Below are 21,330 nucleotides of genomic sequence, written 5' to 3' on the forward strand. Positions count from 1 at the left end.
TATCAAAATCAGCACTAAATGCTAAATCAGATTTCCCTCATGCATGCGTTTCCATCACTCTTTCAGAGCCTAGCAACTTTACAATCCTGGTTGTGAAATTGCATTTTCGGTAGAAAGAGGTAATTTCGGAGCGACATTTGAGCAGTGTTTGAGGTTTTTAAGTGTCAGTACTCTTCCTTTGTCTAGGGCCCCAGTAACCATGTTCTCTGACTGTAGACGGTGTTTACTTTAGGGATATTTGACTGCTATTCTTCAGGACAGTGTTTCATTTCTTACATACCTCTCGGCAATACTAGATCCCTCTCCTACCAATTGACAGAATCTCTTTAACCTAACCACCCAGACCTGTGTACTAAGGTCCAACATTTGCTCTCCATCTCTGTGCTAGCCCCTATATTGTATTCTCCTGTTTCCTATACTTTATATCTTGGAACCCTCATAACTATTAAAATATGACGGACCATTTCCCTCAGCAAAGTAACAGTTGGAGTGAACACTAATACCGTCCAAATCTTCCTAATGTCGTTCAAATTTATTCAAGGATGTACGGCCTTCAGCTTCTTCTTACAGCTCACATCAGTCTTTCCTTAGACTCTCCCATTCACCATAATCAACAGATTCTCTTACTACATCACAACATTCTTAAACACTGGAAGATATACATTCAGATTTAAAGAACTGGATGCTAAGAACCTTTTTATCCGAGATTTAAGAGCTCAAAGGGAGCACCAAAGCTTTCCGTCTCCACCAAGCTAAACAGTCACCGGACCTGTGCCACCCTTGCCTACCTGCTTTCAGATGTTAATTATTCTCTTAGAACAGCTCACTGTACCTTGAAGCATTCTGACAATTACACAGTTTTCTGTATATCACTCAACTAATTCTTTTTCAGTTCCATAGCCGCCATTTGAAAACTTCTCTTCATAGCTTAAAATCGAAGGACATTTTAACCACATATTGAGGGCTTTTAATGTAACACATCTAACATATACAATATCAATATGTATTGTTTTCCAGGTTGAAATTGAACACAAGCAAAGAACTATCGAAGTACTCGAGAGTGAAAACCAAAATTTACGTTCTGTAAGTAAAATCTTCACTGTAAGATATACATACACTAAATGGCACATTAATGCTAGTTCTCAACTTTCACTATTAATCTCGAAGAGTCTTGCTATATTTAAGTATAGATTAAGTGCACTTTTATGAGGTAACTGATTATTTAGTTCATCAAATTAGAAAAGTCGCAATTCATTAGATATAAAAACTGCAATTTGCTAGAGTCTAAATGAACTGGAAACGGACAGGTTTACATTTTGGAGAAAGTCAATTTAAGCAATGACTCTGATATACAACTTTGTGCCCATGGCTATAATGAGGCCATGAGCTGACCAATATGTAAATGTGTTTTCTACTGGTGTGATGGAGGGTATGAGGAGAAAAACATGGAATTCCTACAGATGAGGTTCGTTACTTGCACTTGACACACTGACTGGATCCTGCTCTCTCTACAAAAGCATAGACCAGCACTACACAACTTATGTTCTGAAAGATGATCCAATTAATTCTAGGCATTGTGTTGCCATCAGTTGCGATTCCTGTTGATTGACAAGGAAACTGTTAGCAGAGAAAATTTGATGTGCAAACTGTGTTTTGACTACAGTTGCAGATAAATGTGCAGGAACATGCCAGTTACTATATACATGGTCTTTAAGGCAGAGTGGCCCTGGTACAGCTCTTCAGAGGCAGACCTCTACCATATGTTTTTTCCACTACACTGGTATAGTTATACCAGTGTACTGGAAAAGAAATCATAACCATATTAGAGCAGACACCAGATAGGACAGAACTCCTAGGACCTGAATCATGCCTGCTGACCCTCCCAGCAAAAAAAGAAACAAGTAAACAGATTCAAAGACCCTGCCCTGGTCCAACTTAAGAGGTGCCTCACCGTGGCACAGACATTGGACTAGGCCCCATCATTTGCCCATTGGGGTGCATTTCGGTCATTTAATGGGCTGAGACTGAAGACATAGTAATCCAGGCTGAAAAACACAACAGAAACCACCTTGGCATGGACAGATGTTATACTAAATTTCAGAAACATAGCAAATGATGACAGGCCACGATGACCTCAAGACTCAAGCCATACACACAAGATGTTTGCATGCTCGTGTAACAGGTGCGTAATAGCCTCAGACATGAATAATTTCCATTATAAAAAGGAGAAAACCTGGAAACCACAGCTAGTTACTTACAAGTAACGTACTTCACCCACCCAGTGACTGCCCCTTAATTTACACTGCCTAGAAGAAGTGGCTATACAAACAATGGCACATAGGAAGAGGAAGAAGAAGGAACTCTGTTTAGTGCCCCTGCCACTGAACAGTTCTTTAAAACTTCCAGCTACCTTAAGTCCACAAACCTGAAGTCTCTTCAGAGCATGCCACAGCCCCTGCCATTGGCGAGTTCATTTTTCCTCTCTTAATAAAAGCCTTTGCTGTCTGCAGGTCTGTAAAGACAAAAGGCTTTCCTCTGCACTGCACCATCAGTTTTGCAGGGAACAGCAATAAGCAGGAGCGACTGTCAGCAATTTCTTTGTAACAATCTGGAGATCTCGCCTCCTATTCTGCATCACTCTGCTAAGGTCAAGAAACACCAGCACTCTGTTCATTATAAAGATCCAGCCTCCTTGTCTTGACGCAGCTTGTGTGACAGCCTCTAGCTTATGCGGGGTCCCCAGCTCCACAAGGACAGTCCAGCCACCAAAAACAAAAAAAGTTAGGAGAAAACTATGCCAATTGTGCCAGGTCTAACACTTTCCATAATTGAACTAGCAATTACTTAAAATGGCCTGGAAAAATGGAACATAGCCTGCTGGGCTGTCCACCTATTCTACTAATTTAGGTATTTTTATTGCCTCTGGTCTCGCCTTAGAAACTCAGCTCGCCAGGGTAACACAGACTGTCCCAGCCACTGCATGCCTATTGTTGGGCCTCTTCTGATCAGATGCAGCACTTTATGAACTTCCAGAGGAGTGAAATCCTCATGCCAAGCACCTCCGTTCAGAAGATGAGTGATCACATCTGCTCTGTTCTCTCCCTTATCCTCTTTCAGAATGCCCAAAATCCTTAACATCCTTGATGCTGTTTTGAGGTTCCACCTATTTCTCTAAGCGAATCAGGGATGTGACAGATCATTCTCTGAAATGTCCTTGATGTTTCAATGATTCGTCCTGATTATGTGCCAGCCTCTGCCAATCAGCATGTGCTGGATAAGCCCTCTCAGCTTAGACTCATTCCAGCCCTCCCAAGCTCTAAGGTCTTCCAGACTTTTCAAGTGAGGAGACTTTCTTCTCTATGCTCCGATTTCTTTCTCTCATGTCTTTCAGAAGGCCTTGGATCCGTACCTCATTTATAGGTTGGCACTATGAAGATCTTCCAGTTTCAGGTCATCCTTTCTCCACAGCGGATACCGGGTCGCCCACTGATTGAAGAGTTCTGTCTTGGCTCCTTAACACCCTTGGTTTTAATTTCTTTACATGGTATATTATGCTAAGGGTCTGCCAATTCTTCAAATTCTTAAACTCTTGGTAACCAAATAACATCTGACCCAGCAGTCTTCACATTATCGTTGCAGCTTTTCAGAGTTAAAGCAAACTCTGATATGCCTCTGAGCAGCTTCCCTTTACTTCTTGGCTCACTCTTCTGTCGCATAATAAGCACAATGCAGGGCTCTCCGGCCATTAGGCTGTAGTCCAGGGCGGTGGGCTTCCGCCTTCACTTGCTGAGAAATCCCATGGCAATCTCTGGATTGCCTTCACACCATAGCCACTCCTTCAACCACACCTTCTGAGCCATGGTGCTAGTATGGATGATGTAGGCAATGGAGGGGTAAGGCCTGCTGTCCGCTGGGATTCAGGTCCAGATACTGTCAGAGGCATCAGGACCAACAAATGCCTCACTGATTCAGACACCTCAGGTTCCTGTAATATCAAGATCTCTCGTTTGTGGTCATGACTCCCATCCATAAAAGTGGGAACTACACTTGAACTCCTTCCAAACATATCCAACCAAGAGTCTGGCTAGCTCCGTCCCTATCCAGTTTTGTTTTTAATATGATTTATTTAACTTTGGGATGTGAACTTTGAAGGTCTAGACGTGAGGGAAATGAAATATGCCACAATCACTTTACTTGAACCATGCCTGGAACTAGCAGCATCAATAAATGACGCAAATGATGTGAACATATTAAAAGGGTTTTTGTTTGCATTCTCTTTTGAGTAATATGAGTTTAAAGTTATTGAAAAAATAATCGAGCTAGTTATCTGGCTAGGGATATAGAAATATTCAAACATTTTGCACCACAACAAACGAAACTCTATGGTATACATAACAAATCATACTTAACTTAGAATGTGGTAGACTACAGGCCTTAATACATCTATTTTGGCAGCCCCAAGCCAGTCCTTTTTCTGTTTTCATAATCTTTCTACTCAAAGGCTGGTACGTGTGATGACATTTTCTCTAAACAATAGTTATGTTTCTCAACCAGTTTTTCCAGACAATAATATCTCTTGCCGGGTTCTATATGTACTCTATAGAGTGTTATATTAAAACATGAAGGGGACTGGACAATAATTTAGTCTCCCATTGAAATGTTATTGCCTAGGTGGTTACATCATTTAACTCAAATTGCTTCACATGATGATTGTATTTATAACTAGACCGTTTTTCATTTTCAGAATCATTAATATATGTTTTTCGAAAAATGATAAAGCTGGATATATAAGTTAGCTCTCCCAGAATTATCCAATACAATAAAGAAGGATAGCAATAAAATATTACAAAATAGAAATAATTACTAACTGTGAGAGCTAATTTATTTGCCAAGTAGCGTGCAGATAGGATTTCAGGTTGAAAGGAAGGAGCTAGAGCTGTCAGTGTTTCCTTATCTCGCCTCTAACGATGGGATCTAACAGGGAATATGCAGGTAGCCACCCATCATGTTTGTGGAGTGCTGCAGGGATAGTGCTCTCCTTGTTACTCTCTAATATCTATGTGGTTCTGCTGGCATTCCTTTGCCTACAAAGGGAATGCACTTCTACATGTACACTAATGCAGTGCAACTGTTATTCAAACAGCCTGACATACAAATCAATCCCATCCTGACTTCATACAGGAAGAGTTAACAGAGTCCTTAATCAGTATACATGGGAGGACGACTTGCACATTTCTCAAATTGAGCCTTTCTGTGAGAAATTGCGTTACTGGTTTAATGGAGTGTGAGCCCTGGTCAAGCAGCAACCATAGTCCTTGTCAGAATAAGACAGAAGCAAACCCAAAATTTACCAGTGCATATTCCCCTGGTTTCTTGGCACAGAGCATTGAGGCGTAACTTAGAGGCAATGTCTAAAGTATTTGTGCAAAACCTCAACAGTAAAACACCACCCAAAAGTTCCCAGACTAGGTTAGAAAATAGAGCTGAATTTATTAAATAAAACATGACCAAAATTGACAAAACTTCAATCAATGGAACCAGAAATATCACTTTAATACAAATAATAACCCTCATTACGAAGCTGGCAGTCATGTGACCGCCAACCTCGCCATGGCGGTCCTTCCACCGCGGAGCCAGCGGTTAGGACCAGCACATTAAGATTTGTGGGGTTTGGCAGACACGAAGACTCCACAACCCCACCTTGCCTGCCGGTGTGGTCGCACTGCCGCGGCCGGCAGTGAGCACCTCCCACCTGGCGGCCAGCCTTCGCCTGCCGGCCAGATTACAAGACTACCAACCACCAGGCTTTCTGAGGCGGTCACCCTGCCACGAAAACCCTGGTGGTCACGAGCCCGGCAACAGGAATCTACATTCTTGTCGCCAGCACACACATACACACATGTCCCCACACATGCACACATCCCCCCCCACCATCCACACACTCACAAACACCCCCCAAATCTTCATGCATGCATGGATTCACATACACACCCATTCAGCATATGCATACATGCACTCAGACATCCCCACTCACTCACAAACATGCACTCAGACATCCCCACTTACTTGCATTCATCCACACAGACACCCCTACTCACTCGCATTCATCACACAGACACCCCATACATGTGCACATACATGCACACACACGTTCACATTCACTCGCATACACGCACGCATTCACCACCCCCTCTGTAGACACGCACTCAAACACACAGACACCCCTGCCGCCTTTCAGACGCACACTTACCTTTTCTGTCGAGGAGGACGTCCGGGAGGGGATGGGTCCTGGTGGTCTTGCATCACCAGCACCACCACGCCAGCAGGACTCCGCCAAGCTGTATTACGGCTTATAATACGGCGTCAGAGTCCTGCTGCCGTGGCGGTGCTGGCGATGGAACCGCCTCTGCACCGCCCATTGCCAGCATGACAGCTCGTGACTTTCCACCTCAAGTATGGCAGACGGCTGCCAGCAGTCGTATTATGGCGGTCTGCAAACCGCCAGCTCTGGCGGTCTAGTGGCGGGTTTGGCTTTGGCAGGCAAGCAAATTCCCCGCCAGAGTCAAAATGAGGGTCAAAGTGTTTAATAGTGCCTAAAAGCACAAAGCACTAACTGCAGCTATCTGGTCGCACTCAACTGGGTTAAATTGAAAAGTGCATGCTGACCGATATGGAGCGCTGGTTGGATACAGTCAAGGCTAGTCCCGCTGACGGCTTACCTTCTCAAGTTTGGGCCAGGAGTCCTGTTTGCATTGCAGAGGGCCACAAGGAGCAGGGAGAGCGATGTGGGATACTTTGCAGTATTTGTCTCCGCGAGCTGTTGATGCTGCAGTGCGAAAAGTCAGGTTGATGTAGCTGCGCACTAATTTGCAGTGCAAACTGCAAAGTCTTGGTGTGAACATGCCCGTTCGCAAAGAGCTCAAAAGTTTATTTCAGGCCCCGAGCAGCACCAAGAATCCAGGACCTGAGAGGAACTGCTTGGGGGTTAGAAATTCGCTGCAGCTCGTTCAGAATGCTGGGGAGCCTTTTATGTCTCTGAGGCTCAGGTCAGGAGGCCGGCAGACTAGCCCTTGGAGTGACTCTAAGATCTTGGGTTTAAGAAGAAGTTGCAGATCCAGTTGTTCTTCCCCAGGAAAGAGGGCAACAGACAGCAGGTCAGCAAAGTAGGGCAGCAGTTCTTTTAGAGCAGCAGTCCAGCAGAGCGGCAGTCTTTGTAGCAGCACAGCAGTCATTCTTCCTGGCAGAGTATCCACAAGTCCAGAAGTGTACTGAAGAATTGGTGTCTGAGGTCCAGTAGTCATACACAGTTGTGTCTTTGAATTGGGGAGAAACTTCTGGAGGCAGGCCTTTGGAGTGCAAGGATGTGCCACGTTCCTGGCTCCAGACTAACTTCAGGGGTATGCAGCCCTTTGTGCCGAGATAGGACAAAGCCTGTTCAAGTGTAGCTCCTCTCCCCCCACCTACCAGTGGTGGCCCATCCAGTTACACCTAAGCTCCTGATTGTGTGTGACTGTCAAGGAGGAATACACAAAGCCAAACTGTCAGCTACCCCCAGTAATGTGATCCAGAGACACTACAGACACCACATGTCTGAGGAAGGAAAATGACAGCTTTCTAAAAGTGGCATTTTCAAAACTGTAATTTAAAATCCAACTTCACCATAAGTTATGATTTTAAATTCCAATTCCAGAAACCCAAATGTGAACTGGGATCTATTCCCATTTGGAAATTACACTTATAAAATGTAATAAAGCATCTCCAATGTTATCCTAGGCCTTGCAGTACTGAAAAACAAATGTAAGAGTTTTTCAAACCAGGGCATGCAAAACTCAAAGCACATGTCTTACTTTTCATGTAAATTGCGACATGCCCACTGGGCTCTGCAGGGCCTGCACTAAGTGTGACTTATATGCTTCAAAAAGGAAGGTTTGGGTCAGGCAAAAGGTTTACTTTGCCAGGTCGTAATGGCAGACTAAATTTGCACCCAGAGGATCTCCAATGGCAGCCCTGAAACATGTTTAAAGTCAAACTGAAGTGGGTGGCACAACCAGTACTACAAGCCCACTAGTAGCATTTAATTTACAGGCCCTGGGCCTCACATGTAAATTAATTATGCTAATTGGGTATAAGCCAATGTTACCATGTTTTAGGGAAAGCGCACCAGCACTTTATCAGTTAACAGTGGTAAAGTGTGCCAAGTCCCAAGGCTAGAAAGAATGAAGTCAGCAAATATACTGGGCCTGAAGGCAAAAAGTAAGGGGAAAACCACTTCACAGATGTTAGGTCTAATACTTTCCAAAACCGAGCTATCAGTTACTTTAAGTGACCTAGAAAAATGGCCTTCCTTAAGTGATGGACTCTCCACCTATTCCAGCAAAACGGTTTGCAACTTTGGTGTTTTTATTGACTCTGGTCTCTCCTTAGAAACTCAACTCACTAGGGTAACAAGGACAGTCCCAGCCACTGCATGCCTCTTCTTGGGCCTCTTCTGATCAGATATAATACTTTACACACTTCCAGAAGAGTGGCTTCCTAATGCCCAGCACCTCTGTTCACAGAATATGTGTGATCACATCTGCCCTCTTCTCTCCCTCATCCTCTTGCAGAATACGCAAAATCCTTAATCAAGAAGCCCTAATGATGTTGTGTCGGGGTTCCACTTATTTCTCTAAGCCATTCAAGGATGTGACAGATCACTCTCAGACGTTTCCTTGATGTTTCTGTACTTCTTTCTGGTTATGTACCAACCTCTTGTCCTTCAGCATGTGCTGGACAATGTAGGAAAGTACCTTCTGTTTGGCATGTTACCCCCACTTTCTGCCTGATATCAGTGTGTTTTTGACTGTGTCACTGGGATCCTGCTAGTCGGGACCCCTGTGCTTATGGTTTATGGCCTGCTTGTCAGTGTGTTTAACTGTTTTCTAAATTGTCACTGGAGTCCTGCTAATCAGAACTCCAGTGCTCATGCTCTCTCAGTTTCTAAATGTGTCACTATGTACTAGTGACTCAGTATTTCACTCCTAATTGGCATACTGAGCCCACCTTCTAAGTCCCTAGTATATGGTACATAGGCACCCAGGGCATTGGGCTTCCAGGGAATCCTTATGGGCTGCAGCATTTCTTTTGCCACCCATGAGGAGCCCATACAAAGGCTTCTACAGGGCTGCCATTGCAGCCTGTGTGAAATAGTGCATGCTCTATTTTACAGCCATTTTAACTGCACCAGGTCGCTTATAAGTCACCTGTATGTCAGCCCTTCAGACCCTGAAGGCTGGGTGCAAAGTACCTGTGTGTGAGGGCACCCCTGCACTAGCAGAGGTGCCCCCACGTCATCCAGGCCCATTTTCCTGGACTTCGTGAGTGCGGGGACGCCATTTTAAGTGTGCACTGCACATAGGTCAATACCTATGTACAGCTTCACAATGGTAACTCCGAATATGGCCATGTAAGGTGTCTAACAACTTGGAATTGTACCTCAATACTGATTCCAGTATTGCGTTTACAATTCCATGCACCCTGGGGCCTCCACTATGGACCCCAGTACTGCCATACCAGCCTTTTGAGGTTTTCACTGCAGCCCCAGCTGCTGCCACCTCACAGACAGGCTTCTGCCCTCCGGGGGCTTGAGCAGCTCAACCCCAGAAAGGCAGAACAATGCATTTCCTTTAGAAGAGGGGTTTTACACCATCTCCCTTTGGAAATAGGTGTTAGAGGCATGGGAGGGGTATTCTCCCAGAGCCTCTGGAAATGCTTTGAAGGGCACAGATGGTGGCCTCCTTGCATAATCCAGTCTACACCAGTTCAGGGACCCCCAGTCCCTGCTCTGGCACGAAACTGGACAAAGGAAAGGGGAAAGCAGAGTGACCACTCCCCTGTCCATCACCACCCCAAGGGAGGTGCCCAGAGCTCCTCCAGAGTGTCCCTGGGTTCTGCCGTCTTGTTTTCAGGATGGTCAGGGAACTCTGGTAGCATCTGAGTGGCCAGTGCCAGCAGGTGACGTCAGAGACCCCTCCTGATAGGTGCTTACCTGGTTAGGTGACCAATCCCCCTCTCAGGGCAATTTAGGGTCTCTCCTCTGGGTGTTTCTTCAGATTTGGATTGCAAGACACCAGCAGGAATCCTCCGCATCCTTTACTTCATCTTCTACAGACAGATCAACAGCTGGCTGCTCCAGGAACTCTACAAAACTGCAACAAAGAACCAAAGATGACTTCTGCAACATTGTATCTTCAGCTCCTGCCAGCAACTGCAACAGTTTCCAGGTTGTGCATCCTCCAAGGACTTCCTATCTCCAGCCTGCACCAGAAGAACCGAAGGAATCTCCCATTGAGTGATGGAGTCACTTCCCTGCTTCAGCAGGTATCTCTCTGCAGTGACGACTGGTGACTGGGGTCCCCTCTCCAGATGACAAGTGTGGATCCAGCGACAGGGGTGGTGGACTAAAGTGACTCCGACAGTCCCAACGTCCAGCTGTCCAAATTTGGTTGAGGTAAGAGCTTGCCTCCGCATGCAAGACAGTACCCTGTGCACCATGTGACTCGCAGCTGCTAGGGTTTGTGTGCAACCATTCACAAAGTTCTTTGTGCACAGCACAGCTTAGGCCCCCAGCACTCCATCCTGTGACGCACAGCTTCCTGAGTGGTTCTTCGGCGGTGTGGGAATCCTTTGTGTCGGGCTGCGTGGGCCTCCATTTGCACCTCCTTTGTCCCCTGTGCTGTGGGACTCCTGTGTGCGCTGTCTGGTCTTCTGAGGGCTCTGTGAGTTGCTGAGAACCCCCTCCCCTTCCCTTGTCCCCTCTCCCTCCAGGTAGAGTCGACCTGGTCCTCCCTCGGCCCGGCCAGCGCCATTTTCCTGTAACTGTGAGCTTTGCATTTACCAAGGCTTGTTGGCAGAATCCAGCGAAGCAAACCAGACTTCAGTCATCCATCCGGCGTAGGACACCTTCTGCACCAACCAGAAACCCACATCTCTCTTCTTTGGTGCAATACTGACTTTGTCTTCTCACCAGTGGTTCTTCTTTTGCACCTTCATCTGGGTTAGCATGCTTTTTTATATCAACAGCATGGTCCAACAGCTTGTTACTTTAGTGTTGCTTAGAGGCAAACACAAATTAGGGCTGTGTCTTGTGGATGCTACACCTGTTCTCTTGCAATAAAGCGTACTCAATGGATCGATTAAACTTATGGCAACACAGCTATCAAGGCTTTTGCTGATGCTATTCAGACAAAAGGTGATACTTGTTTTTTCAGCACAAATCACTTTATGAACCACAAAGGTGATGAGTTCCTTCTCACACACTGTCTCAAGTGCTGGCTTCCTGAGGTGAGGCTCTATATGGTACATTCAGTTCATACCCAGGCACACCATCTTGATATAGAATTGAAGCGTACTATTGGCATCAAGTGCACTCTTGGATTCCAGCTAATAGCTGATTTCATAACATCCATGACAACTAGAGTTTAATTGAATTTCTAGACCATTTAAAGTTGGCAGTTGATAAATTGCATGGCCGGAAGGCATGATTTGACAGGCATTTGAAAAGGTACTTTCTGGAAGGCAAGTAAATATAAACAAGATAACACCATTAGCCTTGTGTAGTGCAAGCCAAATCCGATTTTCATTCCAGTTTACCGTTCTCACTCATATTTGATGGATTGCATCCTAGCGGTCCTGCAGTAATTCAAATTATGTGACAGTAAACAAAGGTCAAGTGTGGTACAACTGTCTAGGAAATTTATTGTGGTCCTCCTTCTCCCATCTTTACTCTTGCTTGGAAACCACATATACCTTCGAGTAATGGGTACTATCCTTGGATACAGCAAAGTTCAGATGATACTGCTCAGTGAGTTCCCACTTGTTTAGCACTTGTGGGAAACTGGCACCTTGTTGTATTACCCCCCCACTTTTTGGCTGGCTTTCTGTATGTAACGTGGACTGCAGTGCACTGGGATCAGGCTAACCAGGTTCCCAGTGCCAGTGTTCTTTCCCTAAGATATTGTAAAGGTAATGGGATACACCTTTAGCAACCACTATAAGTCCATAGTAAAATGTACTTAGGTACCCAGGGCGTGGGGTACTAAGGGTAGGCCCCTACAGGCAGCAGCACTGATTGTGCCACCATCCAGGGCCATGCATTCAGATGCACCCAGCACTGCCATTGCAGACTGGGTGTCCTGGTGCAAAACACAAACTCAACATGGCACACTCCCTGTGTGCCCTGTCCACCATACACTGCAATATGGGTAGGACACCCCTAAGCAGGCATTCCAGCCTGAAGGCAGGGTGCACCATATTATATGTGAAGGCATGGCTGCATGAGCGATATGCCCCCACTGTGTCCTTGCCAAACCTGGGACATAGTGAGTGAACAGAGCAGCCATTTTAATATGTATGCTGGACACTGGTCAACACGAGTTTCCCAGCTACATGATGGCTACTGTGAACCCTGGGTTTTTGGTATCAAACAACTCAGAATGATAAATCCAAACTGGTACCAGTCCTGGATCTATTATAAAATGTACCCAGGGGTCACCTTAGAGGTGCCCCCTGCAAAGGCTAACTATCCTGGCATGGTTGATGACTGGTTCTATCCAGCCTGCCACCTCCAGACAGCCAGTATACAAACTTTGGGGGAGAGGCCTGTCTTTCTGGTTTGTAAAACAATGCCCTTCCTGTGTGGAGGTGCTAACACCCCTTCCCCCAGGAATGTGCACTTCCCTGCTGGTGAGCTTCAAAGGGCTTACCGCCATTGAATCTCGACCCCCAGGCCTGCTGCTAGCAGCAGATTTCCTCCCCCTTTGCAAGCCCCCACTTTTGGCGGAAGCAAAGGTGGGTCACCACACAAAAGGTAGGAGGAGTGGCCCCACCTGGCATTCACCACCCCAAGGTGTTGCCTGCGAAGTTAACCCTCCATTTTATTGTCCTCCATTTTAGATGGAAGTAAAATAGCCAATTAGGATTAGGAAAGTGACCCTTCCCATAGAGAGTGGTCACTATAGTGGGTGTAGCCACCCAAAGATAAGTGTTCCATTGGACACTACCAGGTTCCCCCTATAACGCACACTAAATTCAGTATTTAGCAAGCATCCTTGGACCAAGAAATCAGATTCGAAGGACACAAATAAGACCAGCACTAAGAAAACCAAGGTATGAGAACCGTGGATCTGCTCCACAAAGAAAAGGCGCCAAACCCTGCCTACTGCTCCCAGGACCTGACAATCGCCGCTGGAGCTGGACACTGGACATAACTCAAGAAACCCCGAGGACCTCCAGGCTTCACCAATCACTCAAGAACTCCCTCCAGAGTGGAGATACCACCCTGCAACAAAACAAGAACCAGCAACCCAGGGAGGGTCACTTCCCTAACCGGCTAATATCTCCCAAACCGGAAGTCGCAGCTTGACCCGACTACACACCAATGACCACCAGGACAAACCCTGCAAGTGTGCCAAGTTTGGTGGCACTGCGCCCTCCAGTGGCCGGACTGTGCCACATACCCTGGGGGCTGGTCAGCTGAGGTTGGACACCCAGAAAACAAGCTCGCCCAGAGCTGAGAAAGGGACCGGGAGGAAGCCCTAGTCGGGGAACTTGAGGAACATCCTGGACCTCCAGCCAGAGTTCCCCCATTGTCCTATAAGAGACCTTCAATGGGACACTCCTCCAGATCCAAAGGGCTCCTTTGCGCACAGCCCCCGGCTCACTAATTCGCTCTGCACCCGGCCGCCCTGTGCCCTGTAACGAAGAACCAGCTGTGCCCCAAGGGCTCCTCACCCCTTGCAACCTCGATCCTCCAAGGAGGCCCCAAGGAACCACCTCTAACCTTGCAAGAACAGACCTTTTTCAAGTGGTCCCCCTATGTGGCCCTGCACCAGCTCGAAGAGACTTTTCAACACTGCTGCCGCCAGAACCAGGAGCCGTCCGAACTTCTCCAGCTGGCACAGTGTGACCACCGATGACCTTGACCAACCTACAAAAGCGGAACTTGGTAAAGGAACTGTGTGATTTTAAATGTATTTTTAAACGTGTCTTCCTATTGATTCCTGTGGTGCTAATTATGCACAGAAAGACTGCAATTATTAAAACTTCAAAAATCCATACCTTAAAAAGTACTTAACCAATTTTGATAATCTTGGTCTTAAAATGTATATAAAAATCTGAAGTATGTTTATAAATTAGTCTCAAGTTATTCCTTTGAATGTGTGAGTTGCATGATTAATACTGTGAGTACAACAAATGCTTTGCACTTCTCCAAGACTGACCTAACTGCTCGACCAAGCTAACTCAAAAATTAGAGCATTAGGTGATCTAGTTTTCGCCTCTAGAAACCAACGTCTGGTTTCCTGGACCCCATACACAGTGAGTGTGCCTCGTTTTATACACAACATATAGGGCCAGCCTCCTTCATTTGGTGGATCAGCGGTGGGATAAAGACTTTGCATTTGCTGATACCTTTTGGTCAATTCTTGTGAGCACACAGATAGCTCTCCAAATTGTCTTTAGTTAATTTCTTTTAAAAACATTTTATTGACTAAATATTTTTTGCAAATTTTTAAAATAATTGTTAAGGCCCTGGTTTGGTCTCTACAACTCTAGCAAAAAAGTTTTAAAAGTCCTTACTTTGGTTGGTCTATCCAAAAAGGGGATTCTAAATTTCTAAAAACGTCCCAACTTTAGTAAAGTAAAAATGTCAGAAATAGAGTCCAAGACCCAGGAGTTCGACCTGGAACCTTATGAAGCATATAGTTATGACCAATTAAGGAGACTCTGCAGGCTATAACAAATTCGTACTGGTAAGAGCCCCAGTGCAGAGAAACCTAAGTTTCGGGTGGAATAGGTATGAAAGTGATAAACCCAAGAAGAAGATGATGTATCTGTGGTGGGTGAAGATCCTGTCATGCAACCACTGTGGCTCAAAAAAAAAACAGTGCCTGACTTGAGAGAGATGGGAGAGGTAACCCATAATCACAAGCAGGAAAGCTAGGATTTTGCTCTCAAAGGTGGAACCATTAACTCAGTACACAAAAGGAGACTCTCTTCTCATAAGATGTGGGTACCAGCTGTGATGTCTCTCCTTGAGGTATCTAGTCGGTGGAATGTTGTTGAGAAGCTCTCTTGCACTAATATATGTGTTTTAATTTGTTGGAGATTCGACTATCTCTGCGTACATTACATCATATGCATTATACATTATTTGCAGAAGATTCGCAGGTATTTTCTACAATTTCCTCATTTTCGGAGGTGGTCTAATTACATTAAAAAAAAAAAAGTTGATAATATTCAGTATTTGTTTAATAAAACACAGTCAGCAGCAACAAAAACATTCAGGATAATGAAACATGTCACAAAAGATGACATCATAAAGGTTTTCAGGCTTCTAGATGAGATCAGCACTGAAGGTTCTGCCTTAATTCTTTCTGAGCGGGCCATGGAAAGGATGAATTCAGCGATGAGCAGGAAAACCACAAACAAGCTGGGCACCCCGGGGGACAGAACCACAACAGGTCAAGGTGAGACGAAGTGGAAACACCTGAGCAAACTCAGTAAGGCCGGGCCAAACAATGAATGGTAATGTTATCCTCGCTCTCCGCCAAATTATGATTTCCTGCTCGATACATTAAATCAACATACAGTTTGCTTAAAGCCTCCGAGGCTAAAGTTATGCAAATTCCAAGCTTTGCAGCAACATTTGCGGTAGCACTATGAATTGTTCTTAAGTAACAGATTTGGAAGGATTGGTGTAATTAAAAGCAGTACTTAAGTAGAACAAAAAAGAAACGAGATTTCATGCGCAGGGGATAAAAGCAGAATAAGTGCACAAGGAAAACAATAAAATAAGCAAAGAAAAAAATAATAATAAGAAAATAAAAAAAAAGGCACCTACAGGAAAAGCCGGTTGATAAACCCTCTTTTCCAGCCGGATAGAAAGAGAAAGCGCAGAGTGGTCCTCTGTAGATGACAAAATACATTTATGGTATTGTTTCTTATTACATGCTTGATTATCTAAAGTTATTGTTGCTGTTTGCCGAGTTTCATCAAATAAATAACACAAACCACGAGTAAGGTCCTCATGGGAGGACCAGGACAGATGTAATGTACAAATTCTGTAACAACATCACAAAAATGCAATGCGATTTTTTTTCTCGCAATTGTCCACCTCCTGAATATACAAGAACTGCTGCACATTCTTATTTTGCATATTAATTGCGAGCAGAAGTATAAATACAATTAAGGTCTGTTTTTAATGGCTTCTTTTTATTCCCATACCGCATGGGCCAGAACGGTGTGGACCAGGGATGGTTCTTGGATTTTTGGGGCCCTGGACAGAAAGGGAATGTCAAGGCCCCTCGAATTTGCATACAACGTGACACATTCAGGGCAGTTTACTTCTCAATAGGTGACCCTGCTCCCTGGGCGTCCACAGAGAGGGGTAACGGGGTGGGGCTTGGCCCCCACTGGATTTAGGTACAGCCTGGTGTGCAGGCTTACAGTGCAGCGTAACTCTACTGCTGTAGTGTTACGCTGCCTGCCCTAGTACGGTCGCGGCCCCGCGAAAAGCAGTCTGGTATGCCCCACTCCCTGAAAAAATGTTTGGGACGCCTGTGCCTGCTCCAGAAGCAGCTTTCTGCAGACATCTCTTGCAGACCTCTCCTTTGCTGCAGCTCATGAAGGGCTTAAGGTGTGAGAGTTGCTTATCATCTAAAAGGGTCGGGAGAGCTCGGGTTTTGGTCGGCTAGTCCTCTGCGTCAAATGCAGTCACGGTGTTTGGTTAGACCTTCAGAGGGGGGAGAAAAGCAAACAGTATGGCCACTCTTGTGCACAGCCTCATTGCTTCTATCATCCCTTGGGGGCAGGTCGTCTTTTTGTAGAGGTGGTGTCTGATCCATACACTAACAAGCCTTGGTGCTTGTAACCGCTCTTGTACACTAGGTATTGATGCAGAGTGGCTCCTTGTGGGCCTGGCATCTCCAAACTTGGTAGCGAGACGAGTCTGTCATCTTGGAGCATGGTGACCTCCTCCTGGGTGACTTCTGCGTTGGTGGACCCGGTGGTCAACAGATCGGTGGACCGGACATCACGGTCGTTGCCTGCAGGTTGCGGGCAAGTGGTTCCTCCACTCCAAGGGATACGCTGGCTGGTTTCGGAAGTGCTGGCAGCCTTCTGAGGTATTTGGGAGTTGCACAGCTGCAGGACGAGCTGGTCTGGGCGATTGTTAAGACAGCAGCAGGTAGGCAGTGTTTGGCACCAAAAGTCCAGGCTGGTCCACAGTTCTCGCTTTGGCCGGCTCTTCTTTGTACTCCTTTTTCTTCGGTCAAACGAAGCTAAGTTTCTGCTGTCTGGGGGGCTACCTAAATACTCAATTTAGGGGCGTTTAGAGAACTGTAGGGTGGCAGCCAGTGGGCTACTTATCCCTGGGGTGACAACACCGCCTATATGACCACTTCCATTAGGGATGGGCATAACCCTTTCCCAGAATTCCTAATTCCACCAAAAACAAGGTGGTGGAACCTTTCCTTTGTGGAGCATATCAGGCTGCCCACCTTAGGGTTGTGACTAGCCTGGTAGTGCAACATGCCTCCTTGCATAGCTAATTTCCTGCTTGTCCTGGTGTCAAATGGGCCTGAGGGCAGGGGTGGCCTCTCCCAGGTCTGGGGGAAGCCAAGGTTGCATATCAAAGGTGGCAGGGACTTTGAAGAAGTCCCTAGCCTTGGTATTCAGATTCACTAGTCATCCTCCTGGAGGAGGGGATAACAGCTTCCTCCAAGCATGCATTGTTTCTGACCTCTGAGAGTGCGGCTCTCACCTCCAGGGAGTCAGAAAACTGTCTGTGGTGTCAGGCTGGTCTATACCTGTCAGCCAGCACACTTCAGGTCTGGTAGTGTTGTAAGGTGCCCTCTCAGTGCATGTCATAATAAATCCAATACTGACATCAGTATGGATTTACCCATTATGTAACTGGGTAACTCGTAATGACGAGTGCCCAGTACATACCTTAAGATGGCTTCCCTGCTCGCTTGCAATATCTAGAAATCGAACTAGACATCACAGGGCCATATCTGCTAATGCAGGTATGTCCTCGCATCATATTTAATGCACCCTTCCTTAGGGCTCTAAGACCTGCTGTAGGGGTGACTTGCATCTATTAGATGCAGTGATTTTGGGCTTGGCACACAATGAGTGTGCTGTGTTGTGTTTTCATTCATGGCTTGCACCATGGCACACAGTCTGCAATGGCAAGCTAGGTGCAATTTGTAGGATGTCCCATAGGGTGGGACAATACATGCTGCAGCCCTTAGGGACCCTTTTAGTACCGAGGCCCTAGTTACTAGGGGTACCATTTACTAGGGTCTTACAGAGGTACTGAAGTGTGTGCCAATTGTGCACAATTAGACCTGTTACCTTGTTTCAGTGAAAGAGCACTGGCACTGGGGACCTGGTTAACAGGAACCCAGTTTACCTTCAGTCAAAAACCTCAGTACTAGTGGCAAAAAAGTGGTGAGGACCATGTCCAAAAGGGGCACTTTCCTACAGTATCCTGTTAGTACGGCTCCTCTTGAATTCAGCAGCACATTACCCCTTTGCTGCCCTGCTTTTTAACTGAGAGCCCTGACATTTTTCAGTTTCAGTTAAACAATTTATTTGGCCTCCTTGCTAAAGGACATTTTAAACTTGAGAGAGAACATGGACCGCCTTGTTACTTTCACTGAACAGGTCTAAGGTGCATTTCTACATAGGTGAAACCAGCAAGCTGTCCATAGTTAAAATAAAAGGGAGTAGCTCATACAAAGCCTTTACTCCTGGCCCTGCCAGTCTCATGAGCCCAAAAGAACCATTGGTAGTCCAATGGAATATTAGAGATATCAATAGGGTCAGGATTCCAAGAAGTTGAGTATTTAATAGAAACTATGAAATGAGACATGGGTTAGGGAAATAAAAGTTGGAATTCTTAATTTTTGTTTGACAGAAATATTGATACTGCCCTGCTCCAAGTGGTCTGGTATGCCTTCAGAGCTTAAATAGCGGTGCACTAGGTCCTTTTTTAAAGAAAGGCAAAAATCCATCAGATCCCAAATCATATCATGCAATCTCTCTTTCAGATGCTCACAATATTTACATGAAATTAATTGAAAAGTGTTTTAATGCTATAGCCGGTAAGCTAATTCATAGAGACCAGAATGGTTTTACACCTGGCTGACATCCTAATACTAGTATGAATTATTTAATGGAGGCCTAGGATATCTCTTTGGTAAAACAGGTGCCCTCAGTCACTTTATTTCAATGCTGAAAAGACTTTTGATTTGGTGGTCTGGGACACTCTTTTTTGTATTTTAGGGTTATTTGGATTTCCCACACAAATTATAGAAAGTCATCGCTAGATTATATAAGGGGGTGGCAGCCAAACTGTTCGTCATTATGGAGGAAGCAGGCAGCTTTGAAGTGAAGAGTGGGACATGGCATGTTTGCCCTTTGTCACCTATCCTGTTCACCCTCTTTTTGGAGCCTCTCACAATTGCGATTAGAAATTATAATATAATTTGTTCTCCTATGCCACTATATGTCTCAAATTAAATTGTGTGTAAACAACATCGTGTTGTTCTTAAAACCTGATACATTATGTCAAGAGAGAGTGTTTGAAATGTTACCGTACACTAGGCACTCAAGGTTATAAGATCAAAAAACGTAAGATGGAGATATTATTAAATAATCGTCCTTCTCACATTCTACATCATGCGCTCCGCAGCTGTTATAATCAGCATCCAAAATTAAGTATTAAGGTAATAAGTTTACAAATAAATAGACGATCTATTTGAGTTAAACTACCAACCGTTAGTAGCACAACCTTAAGCTTTATTTTCTAAGTGGCAGATACTACCTCTTTCGATCTTAGACCCAGTAGCTGTAATCAAGTTGTCCGTTTCCCCAATGTTTAGTTTTCTCTTTTACACAATGCCCTCTGTATTGCACATAACTTTTCTTTTTAAGGACATGAATTAATTAATTTCTTCATTCTTATGGCAAGGCTCTTAACTCAGGTTTGCATTAAACACTTTACAAGAACCAATTAAAGAGGGAGGGCGTGCCCTTCCCAATTTAAAGCCCTACTATCATGCCTATTTTGCACAGCGTTCTTTCAGGTTTAGAGTGTTGCAACAGTTCGAACCTAGCCAACATAATGAGCTGATACAGGTAATGCTGGAAGACAACAATATTAGAAATATACTACACCTAGTAAACGCTCCCATAAAAGTACAATATAGAACACTCCACTGGTTTCTTACAAGGAAAACTCAGTTTTTAGTAACCATTTTCATATCCCATATGTTAAAATGCCAACTCTCCTGCAAAATGGGATTTTTTAAAACAAGGGGTCATCAAATCAAGGATGATTTTGCAATGGAAACCAAATGGGTTTTCCAGAATAACAGATGTTCTCGTAGAAGACAGATGGAATTCTTGGTCTGATGTTGAGGAGCAATGAGAACAGATAAAAACATAGGGGGTTATTCTAACTTTGGAGGAGGTGTTAATCCGTCCCAAAAGTGACGGATTTACCACCAGCCGTATTACGAGTCCATTATATCCTATGGAACTCGTAATACGGCTGGTGGTATATCTGTCACTTTACCGTCACTTTTGGGACGGATTAACACTCCTCCAAAGTTAGAATAACCCCCATAATCTTTTGGTTCTTCAATATACTTTGACTCTCTTTCAGAGAAATGTTACCTTCAACTATATATAATCAGAAGGACTTTTTTTCTAAACAGGTTGGAAAAAACACCAAAACAACAGCTGGGAGTTTCAATCAAAGTCTGACAGACCTAAAACAGCCAAGCCATTATAAAAATAATAACAAATAAATGGAGTAAGCCAGAATATATTGTTTTATCAGAAGAGACTTGACACAAGATTACATTTTGGGGGCAACTGCAGCAAAATCCAGTTTTATTTAAAATGGCTTGTTGGAAGCGGCACGTTCTGGTTGGCTGAGGCAAGGACCTCGCCAGGCAGAACATACCAGTCCAGTCAGGGGTGGGTCATTCCACTCGCTGTATAATCTGCGCTCACCCTTGGGTAGCTTGGCACAGAGCAGTCAGGCTTATCACAGACGTAATGTGTAAGGCAATGGCACTGCACTTACCCACCACAATCACGCTGAGCGTCACAAATGTGTGTGTATACAACAATTGTATTGTGTATACAACAATTGTATTCAACACACACATTGTTAACACAGATTGAGTTGCATGTACATCTTGGCATAAATCACTTTTAGCAATAGAATTCACAATATTAGGACTAACTGGGTTTAGCACCAACAACAGTATGTAG

The 21,330-nt window shown here is 44.9% G+C and overlaps 1 protein-coding gene across 3 annotated transcripts in view; it reads left to right on the plus strand.

The window, feature by feature from the left end:
- TSGA10 (testis specific 10) overlaps positions 1 to 21,330 on the plus strand; it is a 360,446-nt gene that overhangs the window by 80,671 nt on the left and 258,445 nt on the right. For all 3 annotated transcript variants that reach the window (XM_069204318.1, XM_069204316.1, XM_069204317.1), the window contains exon 3: positions 1,018 to 1,083. Coding sequence is in view for 2 of the 3 variants with exons in the window: in XM_069204316.1 (XP_069060417.1) it covers positions 1,018 to 1,083 (66 nt within the window). In the remaining variant the exon portion in view is untranslated. The remainder of the gene's footprint in view (positions 1 to 1,017; positions 1,084 to 21,330) is intronic.

This window comes from Pleurodeles waltl, chromosome 8, assembly GCF_031143425.1.
Source record: "Pleurodeles waltl isolate 20211129_DDA chromosome 8, aPleWal1.hap1.20221129, whole genome shotgun sequence".
NCBI classification, from domain to species: Eukaryota; Metazoa; Chordata; class Amphibia; order Caudata; family Salamandridae; genus Pleurodeles; species Pleurodeles waltl.